The following is a 22,647-nucleotide window of genomic DNA, read 5'->3' as shown; positions in this document are numbered from 1 at the left end:
GTGAATTATTAAATAAAATAATAGGTTTTTTTTAATCTCTATTGTCATTTACGCGCTTCTTTTTGCCAATTACCGATCCCTTCAGCCCTACTAAATTACAGTATTTAATCAGCAAATCTATGCAGAAATCTTCAGGGATTATCTATCTGAAGTAAGAAAATTACACAAAAATACAAAGCTACTCTACAAGTTAATGTGTCTGGTTCACTTTCTTTTTTTCTTCTTTGCTATATCTATCTCGAAGAAAATACAATATAAGAACAAAATTTAGAATGTAGAAAATCATTTAAGAGGTATGTTTATAGCAACTTTATAACTTTTTAGTGAAGCTTCCTTGTGGTGGTACAACTACTACACAAACGGCAATATTTTCTAGACCAATGAATTTACCAATTTTTTGAATAATTTTACAGATTTTGCAATTATCTTGTCAGTTTTCTCTCCAACACACGGTGAACCAAATTTGGATATTTTGGACAAAAAAAGTCATTTAAAAACAATCAGTATGTCAAAACTTTTATTAGTAAAAGAAGACAGTTAATAAATTTATCTATTTCTAATTTAGATAACAACAAGGATGATAATATCCACAAAGCTTTAAATATAGATTTAAGAAAGAACCAAGGCGAAAGGAAAAATTTTGATGAAAAATAAATTCTCATGAACAAAACAAGTAACTAATAAACTAATAAAACAGGTATAGGGAATTAGCACAAAAAAAAATCAGCCGTCAATATTAAATACTAACGGAGAAATTCACAACAGGTAAATTGTTCTAATATTTTTAAATAAGCTTAAATTTTGGATTTTTGGATCATAGTGTGTCACTGTGTATATGAGAGAAAAATGTATTTTGAATCCATGCAAATTTATATTATCAGATTACAGACATCTAGCCATTTTTTTCAAAATATTACATCCGTCGTTTTTTTGGTAGCACGGCTTCTCTAAATTTTATTTATCTTTTATTTCGGTGCTTGCTGTTAAAAAGATTGGCACTTTGTGTATTTAACTCTGTATTTAAACTAGAATATAAATTTGGAGGGGCTATCAATATATAGAAACCATAAAAGATAACGAAACAAACTACAAAGCAAACTTGCTAAACATAAAAAATCAGGAAGATTTTTCTTACTTTTAGTAATGCTATAGAAACAATCAATACCCTAAGTCTTAAGTAGAATATTAAAAATCTAAAGTATTACCGAATTTTCTCTGGACTTATTTGAATTATTGAAATTTGTTTAAAACTCACGTTTTCAGATGTATGTGTTTGGATTAGGAAAATTTATATTTGGAGTTTTTTTTTGCAAACAGATGCTCATTAGCTAAATAGTGTTTATACATTTCAGTATTTCATTTTGATAGCGAAGCATTTCTTACTATATCTGTATTTCAAAAGTCAGCTGGAAGTTTTATCCTGACAAACACATGTCAATCCCTTTTTTAAAAAATATTTCAAAACTTCTAAACGGGTTTAAATTTTAGTTTTTGTCACGGCTGAGACGTAGCTGCCGATCACTTAATCGTAGGTAATAAATTAAGGGTTTTAAAGTAAAATTTTTGGGCAATGAATCTATTCGAAAGGTTTTTAATCAAGAAAACTGTGCTACTTCAAAAAAAAAATCTTAACATTTTAATGAACACATACAAAATAGATGGTCACATTAATTTTAGACAAATTTTACAAAAACTTTTTCCGAGCAGATTTATTTTTATTATAAAAGGGATAAAAAGTTTTCTACATTTTCATTTCTCTCGTTGTATGCCTGTTTGAAAAAAAGGTATTTTTTTTAAATTTTCCACCAATTAAATTTAAAAAGATATAATAAAGTCCCTCATTTGTAGGGCCCTAGGAACCTTCATAACAATGTTCTCAGAAAAAAAAATTTTTTTGGCAAAAAGAATTTGCATAGATATTTATCACATCATATTATAAACTGCTTTCCTTGGATAGTAAAATGAAAAAATAGAATAAATTTCAGTTTTGTTGACTCCAAGGGGCTAAGGCCCCGGTCAACTAAATTGATATTTTTTTTTTTATTTTTTTTATTATTCCTGGAAAATTGTCTAATTTACAATACGATACATGGTTCGAAGTCATACTGGAAAATAATTTTCTGTCATTTTATTTATGCAAATGATTGGATGTCTATCTATCAAAGTGACAGGAATAAGTATGTTTATAAGTCATTTTATAAGTCAATACGAAACTTTTTTTTTAGCCACAAGCTACTTTTTATTTGCAATGAAAGTATCCTTATGTATATCACATTGTACCTGAATGAAAGTATCCTTATGTCTGTCACATTGTACCTGAATGAAAGTATCCTTATGTCTGTCACATTGTACCTGAATGAAAGTATCCTTATGTCTATCACATTGTACCTGAATGAAAGTATCCTTATGTCTATCACATTGTACCTGAATGAAAGTATCCTTATGTCTATCACATTGTACCTGAATGAAAGTATCCTTATATCTATCACATTGTACCTGAATGAAAGTATCCTTATGTCTATCACATTGTACCTGAATGAAAGTATCCTTATGTCTATCACATTGTACCTGAATGAAACTATCCTTATGTCTATCACATTGTACCTGAATGAAACTATCCTTATGTCTATCACATTGTACCTGAATGAAAGTATCCTTATGTCTATCACATTGTACCTGAATGAAACTATCCTTATGTCTATCACATTGTACCTGAATGAAAGTATCCTTATGTATATCACATTGTACCTGAATGAAAGTATCCTTATGTTTATCACATTGTACCTGAATGACGCAACTGTTATTATTTGGTAATAATCTCCATTGATATCTATAAATGATTGAATTATTAAGGAAATCTTTCTGTTTTCAGTTGTCAGTTCTTTTCAGGAATAGGGGATAGGTCCATGTGAGATAAAGTTAATGACTTGGTATTCTACTTTATACGAATAAAGCCTCATAATAATTCAGCTCCAAAAAGTTTCATCCAAAAAATATAGTTTAAAAACTATAAAGCGAGTAAAATTCGACTATAAATAACGAAGAAAACTATCGTTACATACGAATGGACGTACGCGGCATTGTAGAATGGCATCGCTTCTAAAAACGTGCATTCAAAATTGTCAAATATATCCTTTAGAGGGCCAAAATAATGCTTTCCCGAAAGAAAGAAATAAATGATAAAATGGCAGGCATCCCTTAAATCTGGATTTAATAGCCTGATAAGATTGGCAAACGTGCTGAATTAGACAGAATATAGAATTCTTTAATTGACCTATCCCTGCTCTCTGATTTTTTGCAAATAAAAAGTATTTAGCAGAATCTTAAACTATTTTGCATTTCTTTTAATAAATAAACAAGAACGATAATGTAGAAATATAAATGTCAAAAAAACTAATAAGAAATATAAACGTCCAATAGTTGAGAAGCTATTTGAAACTTAATTAGCTATGAAGAAAATAAAAATTTTTAACAGGTTTCCCTGAAAGTGCCTTGTTTAGCACAGAACCCCTCACTCCCCATATAAAAAAACATCTGTTTTACTTTAGGTAAGCAAAGATATGATAAATAATTTAGTATCACGCAACCTTAACATATCAATATATTATCAAGCATGGATGACAAACAGAGTAAGTTGTATAATGTATATCTTTGACATTAGATATCTGAACACAAAAAAATCAGCTGTCTGTCTACAATAACAGCCAATAACATCACATTTAGCGGATGGACGGACAGGCGGAAAGATACATTGCATTAAAGAGTAGATATGATACCAAAATCTGATAAAAAAAATCTTACAAAATTTGTCCTTTAAGCTTCAGCAAAAGAAGCATAAAAACCATTTAAGCGAAAAACGCTGGCATTGCGAAAATCATTTTATCTTAGCAAAAATAACAAGGTCTATTTTTTAGTGACAAAATTTCACTTCAATCTATGGATCTTAAGGGATGAGACAATGGAGACAAATTGCTGTACATTCCCAAGGATGATAAGTAAAATTATCCCTGCTGTAGATTTTAATTATTGATTGCTAGTTTGAACCAAACCAAACAGTACCCAAAGTTTTAAAGCCCATGAATGTGTAATGTGCACTGCATAATTTACAGTCGAATGAACCCTCCCTCCCTGGGTAAGTTTTTACGATTAAGAGCAAATAAAAATAAGGGTTAAGAGCGACCATTAAGCCAAATTAGCTGTGAGTTGCTTAAATTTCAAGATTTGCGGCTAAGTCTTGTTTTGCAGCCATTTCAAAAATGTTTCTTAGCCATTTAAACAAATATATTTTTTACGAAAGGAACCCGGGACGTTTATATTTGACTTTTTGGCAAGAAAAAAATGCTTGTTCCTTTAATATTTTAAAATATTTGACATCACTGATTTTCTACAACTAAGTTTTTACACTTGTCAGTCCATATGATTGATGTTATTGTTTTAAGACAGGTAATCAAAACACAGAAAAGTAGATTTTGCATTATTCAATGTTTTTTTTCCCTCAAAGATTTAGTCGAGCATAGAACCCTTATTTTTAAGTAAATTGACGTTAACATTATGTGGGACAGTTTTTAGATTGCTTGTCACTTATGTGTGGTTAGGTTGTATTGGGAAGAGGTACCATTGATGTCTAAGGTATGGGGTAAAGGGGTGCTTTCCCCCCTCAAACTTTGAAACCCTTCAATTTACCCTAGTCGAAAAAAAGGCTTGGATGTCGTTGATAGAGACCCCCTTATTTCAATTTATTTTATTAATTTGAGTGAAGGGGTTTTAAGGCTCTATAGACACTTTAAGGGCAAGTACTCGTTTCATTAATGGCTCCTCGCGTTTTATAAAAAATTGTTTGTTTCTCTTCTTACGAATATTGTAAATATTGTTTTTTTACTTTTTGCAGCTAAAGCTAAAACCATGATGGATGTTATCATCCTTGTTTCTTGTATTTATGCGGCTATGGTTGATAAAGTATAAAATCCTTGATAATTTCATCACAATAGTTGTTATGCATCATTTACATATTATCAATCAATATTTGAAAATGAAAGTGATGCAATAGAGGGGGTATGAGCAATATGTAAATTTTTCCCACATAGCGGGGACCCTGTCCTTATTTTGTATAGGGTCTTTGAAATCAGATAATAGCGTGGGAAATAAAAATACAGCCGAGTCCCTACAAAAGAACAGAAAACAATTTGCTAGCAGATAAAAAGAGTCTCCATCTCTAGGGCCAGGTTATACATCTATACTAATACATTTGTTATTTGAAACAAGGATGGCATCATCCATAAAAGCGAAGCCTAAAAATCAAACAAACAAACATTACAAATTTAGAGTATCAACGCATTCAATACTCAACATTATTTAGAAGAATTGATCTATAGTATAGATAACTTACCTTCCTCCCTTTCCGAGGACCTTTTTTGTCTGCTAGCAAATTGCTTTCTGCCACTTGGACAAACTAAATTTGAAAAGATTTCAAAACCAATTTCCGTTCCTCCTAATTGATGAGAAAAAAATTGGACGAAAGACAACAATAAATTTGTATTTGTAGAAATAGATTGACAATATTTAATTTCAAAATTTATACATGTTTATATAGTTGCCTTTGAATGGTAGGGAAAGCAGAAAATGAGCCTAAAATCAACCCAAGTGTTATTAAAAAGATGAAAAGCATAAAACTATTTTAAAATCTATATGAAGCATCTATAAATTAAGAACTTAATAAGTTCAATAGTCATCGAAATCTTAAGATACAGACAAAAAAACTAGCGATAGCGCCCCTAACATTTATGGCTCTAAATTCGGAGGGATATGACATGGCAGAAATAGACTAAAACCATACCCAGACTTTTTAAAACCATCCCGGGACCATATTGGTTTAGCGGTTTTAATTCGCTACAGACACTTCTTTTTATAATAGGATAAAGGATTGCAATGTTATACAAATCTTAATTTTAATCTCAAGTGTACGAACCAAATATTTGGGAAAAGACTAAACAATTAACAATGCAATTTCATGTACATTTCCATTTTCAAAGAAAAGTATTATTATTCTGAAAAAAATAAGACGACTTTGTTTATTTTAAAAATGTTATATAGATTAAATAATCAGTTCCATACTTGTACACTAAAGTTTGATTGTCATTTTGTCTAACAAACAGCTTCTTATTTATAATCTTTAACAAGGTTTAGTATTAATTATGCTATTTTAAAAATAATAGTTCTTTGTTTGTTTGTGTGTTTGCGTTTTATCAATTGTTTAACAATCTCCAAGAAAGTTAGCATTGGTTCAGGCTGGTTTCAGGCTATTTGTCAAAACTTAGCTTTCAAATGTTATTTCTAATCTTTGTCACTTTCCTCATATTTTACTGCGACCCATTGTCCTAATTTTATTTAATTACTAAATGATAGCGTGCTACGGTTTTCTCAATACATTGTTGATTGTACATTTTTTATTGATTTTGTTTTTTGGTTCTAGAAAAGGTACAACATATTTTGTTTGTTTTATGTTCTGTAACATTTCTGTTTATTTTTGCTCTTGCCGTTTTTTTGTCATAAGGAAAGGTTTTAGGCTATTTAGAGAATGGATGGTCACCAATAAATCGTTTTCTCGTATTAATTCGAATCAAGTGGATAGGAACCGGTTCTCATCCATACGAAAAAACTATGTCTAGCATCGCATTATATCCAGCTTTCTAAAAATATAAAAAATGTACAATCATAAGATTAAAACCAGTTTTTTTTAGCCCGTGCCTTCGGAAAGCTGTTTATAATACGATGCGAGAAATAACTATTTCCTAAATTATTTTTTTATTATACAATTAACAAACGCCCTCATCTAGTCTTTAAGGAGTTGATAAGCTCGAATCTCTGCCCAAACCCCATATCTATCAACTATGTGTGTTAAAATATGTACTTACTGTTTCTATTCATAATATGTAACGTTATTCGGTGGTATATTAATTTGCCTTGGACTAAAACAGGCGCAACCTATTACTTAATACAATTAAGACTTCCAGATAACGGTCTTGCAGTAACAGGATTGCTTAACTGCAATAGAGGGGATGTTACTGCATTGAGGCCTTCTTTATTAAGGTGTGGCCCTACGTTGTTATCAACTGTCCCCAGAGGCATTAATCAGCGGGTAAATCCCGCCCCCATCTTGAGAACAATTAAAACCAAAAATAATATTTTTACATTAATTACAAATATTTAATCTTTTAAAATGATGCAATGAATAAAATAATAATTATAAAAAATCAAATTCAGAATTTCACATTCATAATAAAAGGCATATCATTTTTTAGTAATTTTTGTTGACAAATAAGGTTGAAGGAACAAGTAAAAATTTTATTAGAAGAATATTTTATTTTGGAATAGCTATTTATCGCATAGTTTTATAGACAGCTTTTCGAAGATACTAAAATGAACAATTTTAAGATTAATTCCAGTTCTATTAGCACAAGTTATAGGCCTAAGTTAACAAAGCTAAATAGTATTGATTTTAGGATATTTATTGTATAATTCTTAAAAATTTACTATAAAAGGTTGCGATACATATTTTTTCAGTTAGTTTAAGAACTGTTACTTTTTCAAAAGTATTGGCATTCTATCAATATCCAACCTCTTGGGTTTCATTCGACCAAATTTTTCATCCATTAGCAATATCTTTATCCTTGCAAATATATATATTTTTTAAAATATTAAATTCATTATTCATTTTTTGGCACGATATTATAGAAAAGGATGCGAAATTTTAACAATATGAAAAACAAAAATCATCGAAAAGTTTTAACTATGTTTTTGTTTGAAGCAAAAAGCCTTTGAAAATGCTACAAATTTTGGTAGCGGTATTGGTAAGTTTCAATTTGATAGATATTTTATTGGTTTTACAATAAGTTTTCACATTTTTTCAAGTATTGGTTCGAAACCGATTGATATACGCTGGATTAGAACCAGTTCTCAGCCATACTGAAAAATCATGTCTAGATCGTATTATATACAATTTTGCACGAATTTTAAAATACAAATCATAAAATTAATAGCAGTTTTGTAAGACTGGGTTTTGGACTTTCGTTGGTAACAAAACTGGTTTTAATCTTCATTTTTTTTATTTTAATATCCGCAGAAAGCTGTCTATAATACAATGCGAACAAAATTATTATTACCTAGACTTAGCAGTAAGCTATGTAAGAAACTGCAAGGGTCTTCGCCAAAGATCCTAAGCTTGTTCAAATAAGACGAAATTTAAGAAAGCTTCTCATATAAAACTGCACTGTAACATATCGTTACAGGACTTATGCCAGACTCAATGCCTCTAAAAACACAACAATATTTGCTTTTTTATTAACAAATCTCTGAATGTCCTTCTGTATGGAATTTATGGAATTTTCGTAACTGTAATGAATGTAAACGTCCTTGTTTACTAACGCATGCCATATGCAAATGTATAAGTTTGTACTTTTAATCAAGCATAAAGTAGATGCGATACTTAGAAGGAGTCTTAGCAAAACAGCTGAGAAACAAGTTGGGCGAAATAAAGGAAGAATTATAGGAACACAAATGGAGCTTTCCCTAAAAGTCTCTATTCGAGCATAGAACCTCCCCTCCTTATTTTAAAATGACTTGAAAATTAGGCGAAGGTGTAGTATTTCGTTTGTTAGTTCAGGTTAGGATAGGTTATAATGGGTAATGGGAAACCGCAGGTATAAGCCAGGGAGTAAGGGAGGGGACAATGGGCAATTAACTCAATTTAAGAGGGTTCGCTGAAAAGCAATAAAAACCAGATTTATCAAGAAATTTTTACCAAAAATGGAAAGGGATCATGGTAACCTAATTTAGAACAAAATTAGTTTTAAGAAAAAAATCATTTACTTGAAAATTAAATTATCAACACATCACAATGTAGTAAACATTCTGTAATTAATCACTAGAAAAATCTTGTTTAGAACTACCTCACCCCTTCTGATATATTTATAATTGACCCCTAAATTCAAGCGGTTCTTAGATTATTTAATACATAAATATCACAGTAGAGTTTCTATACATGAAAAGACATTTTCTTGGGAAAAAATATTTGTTAAAACCAGCGATAAATAACAAACTTTTCTGTCTGCATATTCAAAACTAGCTCAGCTAGTTAGCGGGGCATTGATGCGTAAGTCCCCAAAATCAGTAAGAATCTGCTGCATTCGTGCACATTCCCTTTAAGCCAGTCCCCAAAGTCTGAGACTCCTTAAAAATTGAATATTCGATCCATTGTCCCCTCCCTTACATTTATGAAATTAGTTCCTACTTAACCTAACTAATATTCGTTTTTTATTCGTTTATAAACTTTTTAAAAGCGAAGGGTTTCTATAATTAGGGTCGGTCCGTCCGTCCGTCCGTCCGTACGTTCGTCCGTAACGGATAGCTTTTTTCGTTAATTTAGGCATGTTAGAATTGTCCAATCGGTTTCAAATTTTGCATGGTAATTCCTTTAGTAATTAGGTACGATTTAGAAAGCGTAGCAACTCTATAATCATTACCAAAATGTCCGTACGTGCATTTTAAAAATGTCGATTTTTTTACTTTTTTAACAACAAATTTTTATGTGATCTAATCATCCGATTGATCTGATTTTTGTTATATTGATTCCTGGGACAACAAAGTATAATGTTATTAGCGTAGCAACTCTATAATCAAGTCCTAAAAATGTAAGTATGTCCATAAACTTAATCCTGTATAAAGCAGTTTTTCAACAAATTTACTTACAACTTTGCTTCGACTCTTATACATTTATATTCTGATTATTCAGTTCTGACACTATATAAGTATTCATGTCCGTTTGTCCTACTGTTTCAGTGCTTCGCTTTTATGGATGTTGTCATCCTTGTTTTATTACTTTGTAACTTTGTAAAAACACTGGAAAACAAAATTCATGGTTATCATGCAGAAATATCGGAGAAAATTTTGAGAAAAAAAATATGCTAATCTCACGCATTTAGGAAGATATTTGTGATGCAAATAAAATGTTATAGACACTCCATTACCGGATATTGTAGTAGGAAAAGGACGTTTTTCAGAGATCTAAGAGGAAACAGTAGACTTAAATTGATATACAGCTTTTACTCATTATGTAGATCAAATTATTGGTTGAAAAGTTTAGGCGCTCCTTAAAGTTTTTTTTCTCAATATTTTTTTGAAAATAATCAATTTTGACAAAAATGATTTTTTTATATTTTATTTACTGCTCTCCAAATCTTAGCGAAACCGGAGGTGGAGTAAATAAAATAAGCATTGACAGAAACATGCATTATTAAATAATAATCTAGGTAAATTGTCTTGGTAAGTATTTTTCTCTGCTTAAATATGCCAACTTATTTGAGATTCTGTGATTTTAGGGTGTTTATTGACTAACTACCCCTTCTTCAATGTAGAATCTTAGAACCTTAATTACCCTCCAAATACAGGTTAGAGAATCGACATACTCTATCACCTTACTTGATATTTTGTGTGTGTTACAAGAACACAGTTTCTCATTTGTTGGCTTAAAAACTTTAGGTAATTTATTTTGATTATTTATAACAATCTAGCAGAATCCCCTTTTCCACCAATAATTATAATCTTCAAAAGTGATAATTTTGTTTATCATAAGTGGTGGTGTGCAAATTATTGTTCACTATCATATCCCTTAACATCTATGATATATGTTAATATTTGTTTACACATGAGGCACATAAAGGGTATTATCTTAAATAAACGTCCTTATCCATGAATTAAAGACTCTAATTTGTCTATGAAAATCATTGACCATGGATATATCAGTTGCTGTCCAGATCTCGTCGTGTAAACACATCCATATTGTTTACACACAGTTGGGAAGAGCACAAAACTTATTCACACAAACACACAAGAATATATTTTAAAATGAGATTGTCACATTTGGGATTTGTTGTTTTAATTACTTTAGGGGTAAGCTCAGAAATTATTTTAAAAATTATAAAAAAAGATAATCAGCAGTTTTTTCTTTATTTTTGGACCGCAAACGAAATTCGGTATTTGTTTTTGGTTATTTAGGTTAAGTAGAAATCATATTTTGTTATAAAAAAGCACCAAGCATTTCTGTCCACTTAGCCATGTTGTAACAAATATCTCAGGATTTTATTTTATGCCTTGTTTGGTTTAAACTCCAGAAAAATACATACCATTCTTTAAAAGAACTTTCGATTTTATTTCAATACTTCCAAATGGTTTGAGAAAAAATAATAATTCTTGTTATCAGCTAAAACATAATTAAATGGCTCAAATTAAACAGCATCAGGGGATTTTTATCATTGTCTATGGTTGCAGCTGTGATGTTAAGATGTTTTCTCGTATTCATTTGAATCCGGTGGATAGGAACCGGTTCTCATGAATACGAAAAAACTATGTCTAGCATCGTATTATATCCAGTTTTCTACAAATATAGAAATGTACAATCATAAGATTAAAACTAGTTTTTTTAGCCGGTGCCTTCGGCACCACGGGCCTAAAAAAACTAGTTTTAATCTTATAATTGTACATTCTATATCCGCGGAAAGCCGTTTATAATACGATACGAGAAATAACTATTATACTATTAAGATAATTTTGTTTTAAACGTAAACTCAAATCTGTCCTTTCGTCATCTATAATACAAAGTAGCTTGATGTCTGTCCGTCTGTCTGTCTGTCTGTCCGTCTGTCCATCCGTCAGTCTGAAGCTTAAGATCACGGTAACCACTGAACCAATCGGATTCTACTCTTCAGGGAATATATGTACTGGTCCTGTGGTGGTTTTAGGCTATTTTCTTGGAGGGTGGGACACCCCCAACCCAACCCATTTTTTTATTTTTTACTTTTTTATTTTTTTTGTAGGAGATATCCTTGGTCCTTTTTTTGTAGAAGATTTCCTTGGTCCTTTTTTTACAAATTTCACCTAAACTTTTTATCATCTCTAGGGGTGAAGCCACTAGTAATTTCATGAGCGCATTAACTCTGTAACTCAACTCTAAATTAAAGTTTTGTGTGTATTTAGTTTATCCTGGAAACTGTAAGATCTGACTGCAAATTTGGAACCCAGACTATTTGTGATGGAGCAGTTACAGCGGTATGAGTTTTTATCTGAAATGCAAACAATGTTTTATAAAGCTTAGATTTTATTTGTGTATTTAATCTGACAGGCTGTAAAGTTTTAAAATTCCTGTTTCCTCCACATTTAGGTAGATGATTGACTATCTGACAAAAATTTTCCTTTGTGTTAAAAGATGGAAATAATACAAGATGCAAATTTTAATAATTTTAAATGATTTTTTGTCTGCATACTGTAATTGTGTTTATTTCTGTGTGTCACACAATTTTGACATTTATAATTATATTATCATCATACTTTGGATTTTAAAATTTTATATCCTCGTATTCATTCGAATCTGGTGGATAGGAACCGGTTCTCATCCATACAAAAAAACTATGTCTAGCATCGTATTATATCCAGCTCTCTACGAATATAAAAATCCACAATCATAAGATTAAAACCAGTTTCTTTAGCCCGTGCCTTCGGCACCTTGGGTCTAAAAAACTGGTTTTAATCTTATAATTGTACATTTTATATCCGCGGAAAGCTGTTTATGATACGATGCGAGAATTAACTATTCTTTAATTTCACTTGTTCTAAAGGATGTTGATAACAGCAAGTTTTAGTCTACTATTTAAAATTAATGCTTACCTAGCCTAGTTATTTATGTTTTCAATGATTATGTACCCATCAAAAGGATATTTAAATGCATGTCCTCACAAGGTACATCATCATAATATCTTATTCATTAGCATACAAACTTTGGGGACTATTATCTGTGTTCTGAAACTATAACAGAGATGACATCATTTTGATAATAATCCATATATTAAAGTAACAGGATGTTTGTATGAAGGATCTTCCTAACTGCTGAACCTAAAAAGTTCTTTTTAAGGGTAGTTTCTCAAAGGTCCTGGGATGGTTTTTAACTATGTTGGGGGAGGGTGCCACCACACTCCTTAGTGAAATCGTCCCTAGAAAACAAACCCTCCCTCCAAAAAAAACATAATTTAAATATTTTAAAACCTTAAATTAAGAATGGGGGGATGGGTGGTCGAACATACATCATCCCCCCAATAAATAAACCCTTTTGTTTACTGATTCTTTTATAATTTAGAATAATAAAATTTGGTCATCAATTTCAACTTCTTCCTCCTCAAAAGACCAGAGGCCTATGGGGGCATAGCTACTAGTATTTTATATACAATTAAATTACGCCAAAGCTCAGTTCTACAGATGGCTTCATTGTCTCCTCAAGCAATACTATCTATCCTTCAGTGATTTATTTTCCATCATGAGATCTTGTCTTGATGGCATTTCTCATTCTTCCTCTTATTCACATAATTCCATATTCCCCATAAGCGTGGAAAGTGTGCAACAGGAATTTACAACCAAGGCACAATTAAAATACAGTAAAGAATTGTTAAATCACAACAAAATTCATTTAATTAAATATTAAATTAACCCTTCATTCCAGGCCAACAGGTGTCAGTTTTTAATTCATCCATCCAGTATTGTTCTCTTTTTGGTATATAAGCAAGTATATAGTTAAACTTTATTTCTATTACCCTTTGAAATTATTGACTCTAGATGTGCTTCCTGAAGGAAGAACTTTGCTAGACACCATGTATCTAACAAAACTCACAAGCCTTACAGCAGAGAAGTACACTAAATCTTGAAATTTGACCCTATTCTGTTTTAAATGTTACACACTAAAGCAGCTCATATTTGTCAGTAGAGGTGCTCTTCTTAAATTAACTTAAGGCTTAAGAGTAAGTTCCATAGTAATAAAAAATAGAATAAAAACAATGATTAAAATGAAGTAAATCAATACAAAAATTTAAACTCAACAAGAATAAAATATCATAATCCTCCATTCCAGAGAGGGTAATGTGTATATTTAAGCAAGAATATGATTAATTAAACACTAATAACATCTAACCAACTTATCCTGAGTAGCACAGGCTGCTCCTCATCTGCTTCAGCATAACAATTTGACTGCTTCATAATCCTTCACCCAAGAGATTGACATATCTAGAGAGACAAGTGAAGGCTGAAATTTAAAGGCAACTCTTGTTTTTAAATACTGTTAGGAATATGCAACTCTAGATGGGCTCTTTGGAGGGAGAACATGGTTAGACAGTAGACTCATAAATTGACCCTCTACTGTCAAGACTGAAGTAGCTTATATTTAGCAGTAGAGGTGCTCTTTATGAAGTAACTTCAGGGTTATGTAATAAATCCAGGTCTATATAAATATTATAAATCATTACATAGAATTAAATTTAACATAAAATGAATATCATAATCCTCCAGTCCAGTGAGGAAAATGTGTATGTATGTATAGGTAAAAATATGGTTAAGTAAACACTAATTACTTATTCCTGAGTAGTAAATTAATCACATACCTGCTTGATCTAGACACATTGATTATTACAAATGTCTAAAAAATAATTAAATTGCACACATTTAAAATCAAAATATATCAAAAAAAATATAAAAATTTGACAAATGTAAGTAATAAAAATTATCAAACACTCAAACTACAAAAGTAATGAAAAATTGCTCTTTCAATAACAAATCTTTTTCCAAATCTCAGAATTGAATGGCAATCCAAAATTTGTTAATAGTTATTTCTCGTATTGTATTATAAACGGCTTTCCGCGGATATAGAATGTACAATTATAAGTTTAAAACTAGTTTTCTTATGATTGTACATTTCTATATTCGTAGAAAACTGGATATAATACGATGTTAGACATAGTTTTTTTGTATGGATGAGAACCGGTTCCTATCCACCAGATTCGAATGAATACGAGAAAAAAATTTATTGAACACATAAAAAAAAAAATTACATCTTTTGCTTAAGATCAGCGCTCAATTGATTTACCCCTGATACCCCGGGTTTGTCGTCAGTTTCCATATTTAATTCTTCTTTTTTTGGAAAGTTCTTTTGTTATTAATAAGGTTAAGTGCTGTTTTATGGTTGGAGTTGAAGTGATTCATAATCTCAAAAAAGCTTAGCATGTTTCTCCAATCATTATTGGTATTATAAGTTATGATTTTACCATTAAGGCCTTCACCAATGAAAGGTTTGTCTGTTGTCTTTTGCAAATTCATGCTTTCCTCATAGGAAAAGATACCACTTTGATTATGTTTGACTAAACTTGATCTTGCCATAAGTTTACATATTTTGTCATCACCTGGCTTGTCATTGAGTGTCTCATTTGCATCATCAACAATCATTACATCATCATCAACAGTTTCATTCTTGTCAGCATCAGCCATCTCATTATCAACACTGTTTCTTAATTCATTGTTTGCTGCAATTATCATCAGCGTATATTTGCTGATGTTAAAGTGATTTGAAGACATTTTCGATCTCTTGTAGAAGTGAATCAAGCAATATTAGCTTGGTCGTTTTAGACCAAAATTGCATCCGTATTGTATTAATCCAACATCCTCATCTGTTACAGATTATTCTGTCAATAATTTTACTAAATGATAAGTACCCTAGAGATGGGTATTAATGCGTCCTTCACAACCATGTAATGGTGTTTAATTATTCAATAAATGATTGCCATATAGGAACACCATTATATGTAAACCCATTTACAGTTCTTGTAAATGAGGCTACATTCAAAAAAGAAACACATAACATAATTAAATAGAACCTAATATAAAATTAAATGTGACATTGACCATCATAATCCTCTATTCCAGAGAGCCCTGCCTGCTTACTTTAGAAATTGAAGGTGTTTAGGAATAAGCAGGTCATTTTCAATTGTTGTGGAAAATTACATCATAGTCTGTAGGAGTTTTCATAATCCTCCAGACCAGAGAGTGGAAAATGCCAAGACCATCACATTCTGATTTGCCATGAGAAGTTGTAATAAACTGCCACTAAGAACTATCTTTTTAGAATATGCCTCATTCGTCTTGAATGTCTGGATTGTTAAATGAACTATTTTGGCAATAATGTACTGATGTGACTACTTAGCTCACTAGTGAATAATTAGTTGTCATGTTTAGTTGACCTGCTTGATTAAATATGTAAAGAGATGGGTTCTTAAAAAAGAATGCCGCGTTTTTTCGACACTTTTTAGACATTGATTGATTGAACGAAGACAATATTGTTATACAGAGTATACAACTTAAGAATTCAAAATTTTAAAATTATTATTTTAGCTATTTGTATAATTTGCTTTTGTTGGTATGGCCTTCATAGAAGAAAAACAAATTATCTTTAATCCATTTTTGCTGCATATTAATTAATGCATCTTTTTAGAGCTGTATAAGACATTATACAAATGGCTAAAATAATAACTTTAAAATTTTGAATTCTTAAGTTGTATACTCTGTATAACAATATTGTCTTCGGTCAATCAATCAATGTATAAAAAATGTCGAAAAAACGCAGCATTCTTTTTTAAGAACCCATCTCTGGGCTTTCACCATTAAAGGAAGCCTGCAAGAAATACCACGCGTTAACTGCTGAAAGACTGCCACAAGTAGACCAAATACCCCAAATTTGAAGCCTTCAGTTTTTATAACAAAAAAGTTTTAGGCATTTTAAAATGACATTTTATGTACAATGAAAATTTTGAAAGAATTGCAAAGCTCATGTTAAAAACTTAAAAGCTTATTTTTGTCAGAAATTTAGGTTTCCAGTAACTAGTTATATTTTTACAATAAAAATACCCATTTTTATAGTCAAAATCATTAAAAAAATAAGTTTAACTTGCATTGTACCGAGTGTACTGTAGCCAATCAGAAGGCTGAATCAGCTTAACAACCAATCACAGCTGAGCTTGTATTAGTTTACCCCTTTGTTTCCGCTTAATTTTCATTTAAAAATGCAATTTAAATCGAATTTTTTTCATAGATTTTGACTATAAAATGTGGTGTTTTCATTGTGAAAATGTAATCAGTTACTGGCAATCTAAGTTTCTGACAAAGATATGGTTATAATTTTGTGTCTAGGCGACGCAATTTAATATTGTTTTTTCTTTTATGGGCATTGGAAATCTGTCAAAAATTTCATTGCACATAAAATGCTATTTTGAAATGACTAGAACTTTTTTGTTACTGAAGCTGAAAGCTTTAAATTTGGGGTATTGGGTCTACTTGTGGCAGTCTTTCAGCAGTTAAAGCGTGGTATTTCTTGCAGGCGTCCTTTAAGATGAATGGTGGATGAGTATTGCATAGTATGTAGTAGTTTTTCTAAACATTTAAACTGAATTACAAATTTTCGATCACACATTTCCATTGGAATTATTCACAAATTAGCTTGATCCAATACCAAAAATTTTGTTGGCTAAAAACATTGGACACTTTTTATTTGATTGGTTTATTTTTCTTACCATCCCTTATTTATGAAATTAGACAAAAACTCTGCAGAGCTTGAATGTGTCATTCTTTTACGTGAATTATGATATAGAAGAAATGGACATTCATTGCATCATATTATGTACATCTCTACGCGTTTATCAAAATAAAAATTCAAAGTTTAAAACTAGTTTTGTCAGCAATGAGAGGCCTAGACATGAAAACCTGATATAAAAAGGACTGGTATTAATTTTATGATTTTTATTTAACATTCATGGAACTTTGTCTGTAATAAGATGCTATACATGGCTCAGAACTGGTTCTAATCCAGTATATATTAATCATTTTTAAGACATACTGTAAAATTGGTTTTAAAGTTTCTTGATAGAATATCCCATCAAGATAGATCCAAGAATCTTGATTAATATAATTCTTTTAGGTTATAAAGCCATAGCAGCAACATTCTTGTGATTAGCGGCTGCAGATCATTCACTACCAATCCATGTTTATAACCAAGTTCAATTAAATTTTAGGAGTTAAAATTTGTAGTGAAAATTTGCGAGGATGGAAAAATAATCACCAAAGGAAAGGTACAACAATGTACAAAGTGTACAAATTTAACATTTTAGGAACTTTCAGAACTTTATGTCAGAGTATGCGATGGTACAGCTGTTAAAACAAAAAGAAAGGTAAAACATATTTCTCTTTTAGGAAACTGGCCTGTTTGTTAACATTTGCGACGGCAAAGTGGTTAAGCCAAAGAGAAAGGTAACTTTTATGCCCTCAGAAACCAACCAGGACATTTACTTTTCAGGAGAGCGGGGCCTTTGTTTTCATCTGTGATAGAAAGATTGTAAGGCGGAGATTGAAGGTAAAAAAGTGCAATTTTTAGGAATTGTTTACATCAGTTAGAATTTGCTCTGGAAAATCTGTAGTTCTTAAACCAAAGGTCAGATTTAATTAAAATCTAAAACTAAATATAATTTTTATACGCTACTTAAGGAAGTTGGCATTATTGTTTTGTTTGCCCTAATTTACTAACTTTATAATTTAGTCCTTGGTGAAGCCTGGTTATCCACTTGTAGGCAGAGATACAGGTCCTGGTAAAGGTAATGATATTTTATTTAACCCTTCACAGTCGGGCTCTCTTATGGACCTTACTAGGGGGGGGGGGGGGGGTTCTAATAATCAGACTAAAAAGTTACCTAACCTATAGCCTTTTATCTTTTACACACCGAAAATGGCATGAAAAATAGCGTCCACTAGGTACATAGGCACCCCGATCACAAAGAGTTTAACCGTTTCGACGTCCATAGGCTGCCAGACTACCCAGCATAGTCAAGTTCTTCAGGAGAAACTTGGAACAGCTCCTGTGGGTACAATTTTTGTCCAGGAGACTTAAGATTTTTAATCATAGAAATTTGTATATTAGATTAAAATTTTAATAAATCATTTCTACTTTCTTTCATCATTCTACTTACCTAGCTCTTCTCCTTTTGGCAAAACAATTACCTGGTATAAGGTACTAGAGTTGGCTCGATATAACTATATCTCGCTATTGGCTAGTGTTCTATAAGAATATATCTATTTATCTATTTCTCAATTAATCAGTTTTCCGCTCCCGCCATTACTATCCAAAAGAAAGTAGTGAATATTTAATAATTTAAATGATTTTAAGATTTCTTCAATTATATTTTTTTCAGTTTACCATCACCAAAGGGTTATTATGATTAAAATTTTAGTTTCAATATTTGAACACACAGGAAGTGCCGCCACAATCGAATTCTTTTAAAACAGAGTTTTCTTAAATTTACTATATTATAAATTTTAATTATCTTTTTTATGATTATAAATTAAATACATCAATATAATGTAAATAGCAACATGAAATGAAAAAAATGAATTTATTTTTAATAAAGTAAATAATGGGTCTTATCGTTCTGGGCAATGAGAGTTTATTATGGATTATGGGAGCACTATGAGTTTCAAACGATTATTCCTTGGGAAATTTGAGCTCATTTATAGACATTTATTTCCTATAAAGATCTGTCATGGATCTTGAAGCAATAAAACAGGCCCTTTTGTAAATGTTAAAAATTGGAAGAATCTATTAAATAAAAGTAATCGCAAATATACTTAGTAAATAACCACCAAGCGACATAAATCTAGATATTTTTCGAATTTATTTATCGTTGGAATAAGCTGAATACAACATATTTCTTGGTGATTTTTTATTCAAATTTTAGATTGTATTTGGTATGGAACAACTTACTGCGAGGGAGATGTTATTGTGGACCTCTACAGATGGTGGTTTGAATCTAAGGTACAGAAAACCCGATAATGTAGTGACTAAATTTTGTACACGTGTCCCACTTGACTCCTGTAGATAAAAGCTGAAAAATTTTATAAAGAGCAATAAGAATACCTTAGAAATTTGTCACTCAATTTATTTCAAACTATAGTTCATAAATATATGCCTAAATATGATTTTAACTTAAAGACGATTAAAATTATTTCTTTTTTTTCTAAATGTTGATATCTTGCAGTGAATGGTTATTGAAGGGGGTGGGAAGATTAAAGAATCGACGGAGAAGATAAGAAGGGGGGGGGGGAATTAGCAGCGAAGGGAAGGAAGTGGTGGGGAAGAGTAGAATTTAAATGAAAATCGTCAACCTCTAAGGCTCTAACATTACCGACGGTTATATATTCAAAGGACAAAATCAAATAAAAATTTATTTTCAGTGCTCTGAGGGAAAGATGAGAGTGAGAAGCCGACCTTTAAATGCTGTTCTTAACGATCCCAGGTATGGTTATATCTAACGTCTGTTTTTAGACAAAGATTTCACTATTGTTACTTTCAAACAAAGTACCTTGTTGAGAATGAACCTCCCTCCTTATTTTTAAATAAATTCAAAATAAAGGGGGAGTATTTTTAGTTTGTTTGTTAGGTTAGGGAAGTTGAAACAGTGCTTCACTGGCACGTTGTGTTACATGTCCCTGTCAGAACTTATGAACAAAAATGGCATATTATCGACATTACTATATCTACAATTGTTCATTGTCGATTTCCATCAAATTGCATTTGTACCACAGGGATAGAAATAATCTTTTTTTACAAATTAATAATAATGGGGGAGGGGTGAAAGGATTTTGGTCTAGAATTAGGTTTCAGTGAAAGCAGTCATTCATAAGAGCTTATACAATTAGCATCAGCCATGCCTTTGGATGTTGTAATCCTTGTTTTTATTTTTATTTATTTAGATACAAAGCTTTGCAGCAAGAAAAATTATTGGCAGAACAACAACAGGCTCAACCCTAAATATATTTAGACAAGTTATTAAATTTTATTTGTGATATATCCATCCAGTAATAAACCTTATTTTAAATTAATTTTTTTTAAAGCGAAGCTTTTCTATGATTAGGGTCGGTCAATCCGACCGTATGTATATCTGTAACAGGTTGTTAATTAAGACATGTTGAATTGTCCTATCGATTTAAACTTGAAATAAAAGTATGTATTTACTTTGCATCATATATTGAAGTAATTTTGAATTGAATTCAGGGATTTTAGGGGAATTTAAGTTCGGGACTAATCAGTTAAAACTGATTAAAATTACCTACAAATTTTGAGCCAACGAATAAGGTATAAAACTTTGGTTACCAGATTATTTTACAGTTTTTTGTCTCCTCCCTCTTTAGCATAATTTAAATGGTATTTTATATATAAAAAATCGTGTAAAGAACTTAAAATTTATTTGTTTTACAAATAAATAAATACTATTAAATTACTTATCACAAAAGAATCTAAATATTTACAAAAACTAAAACATTTAATATTTTACAATGGATATAGAATATGTGGATATTGTGAGAGATTCTTCCATAATCTCATAAAATGTGTCTCGCGTCTAGCTAATGTAACTCCTCCTTTAGGACTTTACTCCATCCCCTACCTTGGCCATGGAGGAACGTATTGACCAATATATTGAGTATATTAGCAATCAAAACTGACGACAAAAAGTCCACTATCACAATATCCACGTATTACATATCCATTTATTTTATATGGAATGTAAAAAAATAATTTTTCCTGGGTATAAAAAAAAACAAAGATAAAAATAATTTTCACTGGTTATTGAAATTATGGACATGTTTCAACCATGTATTTCATTTATAAGTTAACAAGAACAATGTATATACATTTACAAGTAGCGCAGCCATAGAAATATTTTAATTAAGAATCAAAGAAAGTTTGCCAAAGAAAATAGCTATTTTAATAAATAAGACAAAAATAAACATATAAATAAAACATGATCTTACAAATACTTCAAATTAGGATTTAAACAAAGAAATCGGATTTGGTTAACATAAAATATTGTTGGTAACGAGCATTTCCAAATAAAAGATTTGTAAAAAGTCCTAGCATGCAGTGAAACGGCTATGTTAAACATTTTTTAAGATGACCATCCAGATTATGTGTAGAACTACTTAGGCTGGTTACATAAAATGTAAGTAACTGTGTTTAGTGTGTTTAGAAAATGGGGATTGATGTCACCGTTCATGGCCTACCTTTTCTATTGACGTCATAGTAAAGCGAAAGAGAAAGGAAAGGGGGATACATCATAGAAAAGAGATGGGGTATTGGGTATTTCCTGACTTCAATAGAATAGGTAGGCCAAAAGCAGTGACATCTATCCCAATTTTGCTAGGGCACTATAGCCAGCTACAAAATGTAACTTTAGCCGTTTGGTTTTGCCAGTAACTTTAAAAGTTCTTATTTTTATTTAAATAATCAATTCTAGAAACCATATAAAAATAATTTAGAAATAGATATATGAATAGAAATATTAACAATTTTATAACGTTAAATACTTAAATATCAATTGATTTATAATAAACTTTTTATAATGAAATATGTTGTACAATTTGTAGTGTAAATTTTCAATCAATCAAGGTCTCCCAATTTTATCTTGAAGTTGAATTTGGACCTGAAAAAAATATATTGCCTGTAAATTTGATTTTATTTTTATGTTTATTCAAAGTAAAATGGTGTCTATTTGTTTGTTTGTCCATCCGTTCGCGTTAACCTACTAACTGATATTAGTATGCTTTTCATGGAACTTTTATACTGGTCCAAAGATGGTTTTTGGCTTTTTTCCTAAAAGGTGGGGCACCCTTCTCATGAGCACACTTTCCCCACCAGCAAATAGAAAATCATGCTTGAGGTAGTTAACCCCAACCCCTTAAAACAGGTCA

At 30.8% G+C, this 22,647-nt stretch overlaps 3 protein-coding genes across 8 annotated transcripts in view; 1 reads left to right on the top strand and 2 right to left on the bottom strand.

The window, feature by feature from the left end:
* The window catches only part of mGluR (metabotropic Glutamate Receptor), a 154,126-nt gene extending 137,958 nt beyond the window's left edge, over positions 1-16,168 (bottom strand). Inside the window, exon 1 of the mRNA XM_080147549.1 lies at positions 15,448-16,168. The gene's annotated coding sequence lies outside the window, so the exon portion shown is untranslated. The remainder of the gene's footprint in view (positions 1-15,447) is intronic.
* The window catches only part of LOC145305765 (uncharacterized), a 98,871-nt gene extending 78,090 nt beyond the window's left edge, over positions 1-20,781 (top strand). Inside the window, exons 2-8 of one of the 6 annotated variants that reach the window (XM_080147556.1) lie at positions 10,839-10,944; positions 12,028-12,099; positions 18,284-18,340; positions 18,446-18,500; positions 19,638-19,714; positions 20,134-20,195; positions 20,653-20,781. In XM_080147556.1, the coding sequence (XP_080003682.1) occupies positions 10,900-10,944; positions 12,028-12,099; positions 18,284-18,340; positions 18,446-18,500; positions 19,638-19,714; positions 20,134-20,195; positions 20,653-20,710 (426 nt within the window). In that variant the 5' untranslated portion in view covers positions 10,839-10,899 and the 3' untranslated portion in view covers positions 20,711-20,781. Of the gene's footprint in view, positions 1-10,838; positions 10,945-12,027; positions 12,100-17,924; positions 17,982-18,020; positions 18,081-18,102; positions 18,160-18,205; positions 18,263-18,283; positions 18,341-18,445; positions 18,501-19,637; positions 19,715-20,133; positions 20,196-20,652 lie in introns of all 6 variants that reach the window. The other 5 variants (XM_080147555.1, XM_080147554.1, XM_080147552.1 and 2 more) reach the window with 5 other exon arrangements.
* Positions 20,782-21,127: 346 nt separating this feature from the next.
* The window catches only part of LOC145305230 (uncharacterized), a 49,699-nt gene continuing 48,179 nt past the window's right edge, over positions 21,128-22,647 (bottom strand). The window contains exon 27 of the mRNA XM_080146819.1: positions 21,128-22,379. Coding sequence (XP_080002945.1) covers positions 22,337-22,379 — 43 coding nt within the window. The 3' untranslated portion in view covers positions 21,128-22,336. The remainder of the gene's footprint in view (positions 22,380-22,647) is intronic.

This window comes from Acartia tonsa, chromosome 14, assembly GCF_053477335.1.
Source record: "Acartia tonsa isolate MP-2025a chromosome 14, ASM5347733v1, whole genome shotgun sequence".
NCBI classification, from domain to species: Eukaryota; Metazoa; Arthropoda; class Copepoda; order Calanoida; family Acartiidae; genus Acartia; species Acartia tonsa.
The sequence above is the reverse complement of the archived record's forward strand: the minus strand, read 5'-3'. Positions and strand labels throughout refer to the sequence as shown.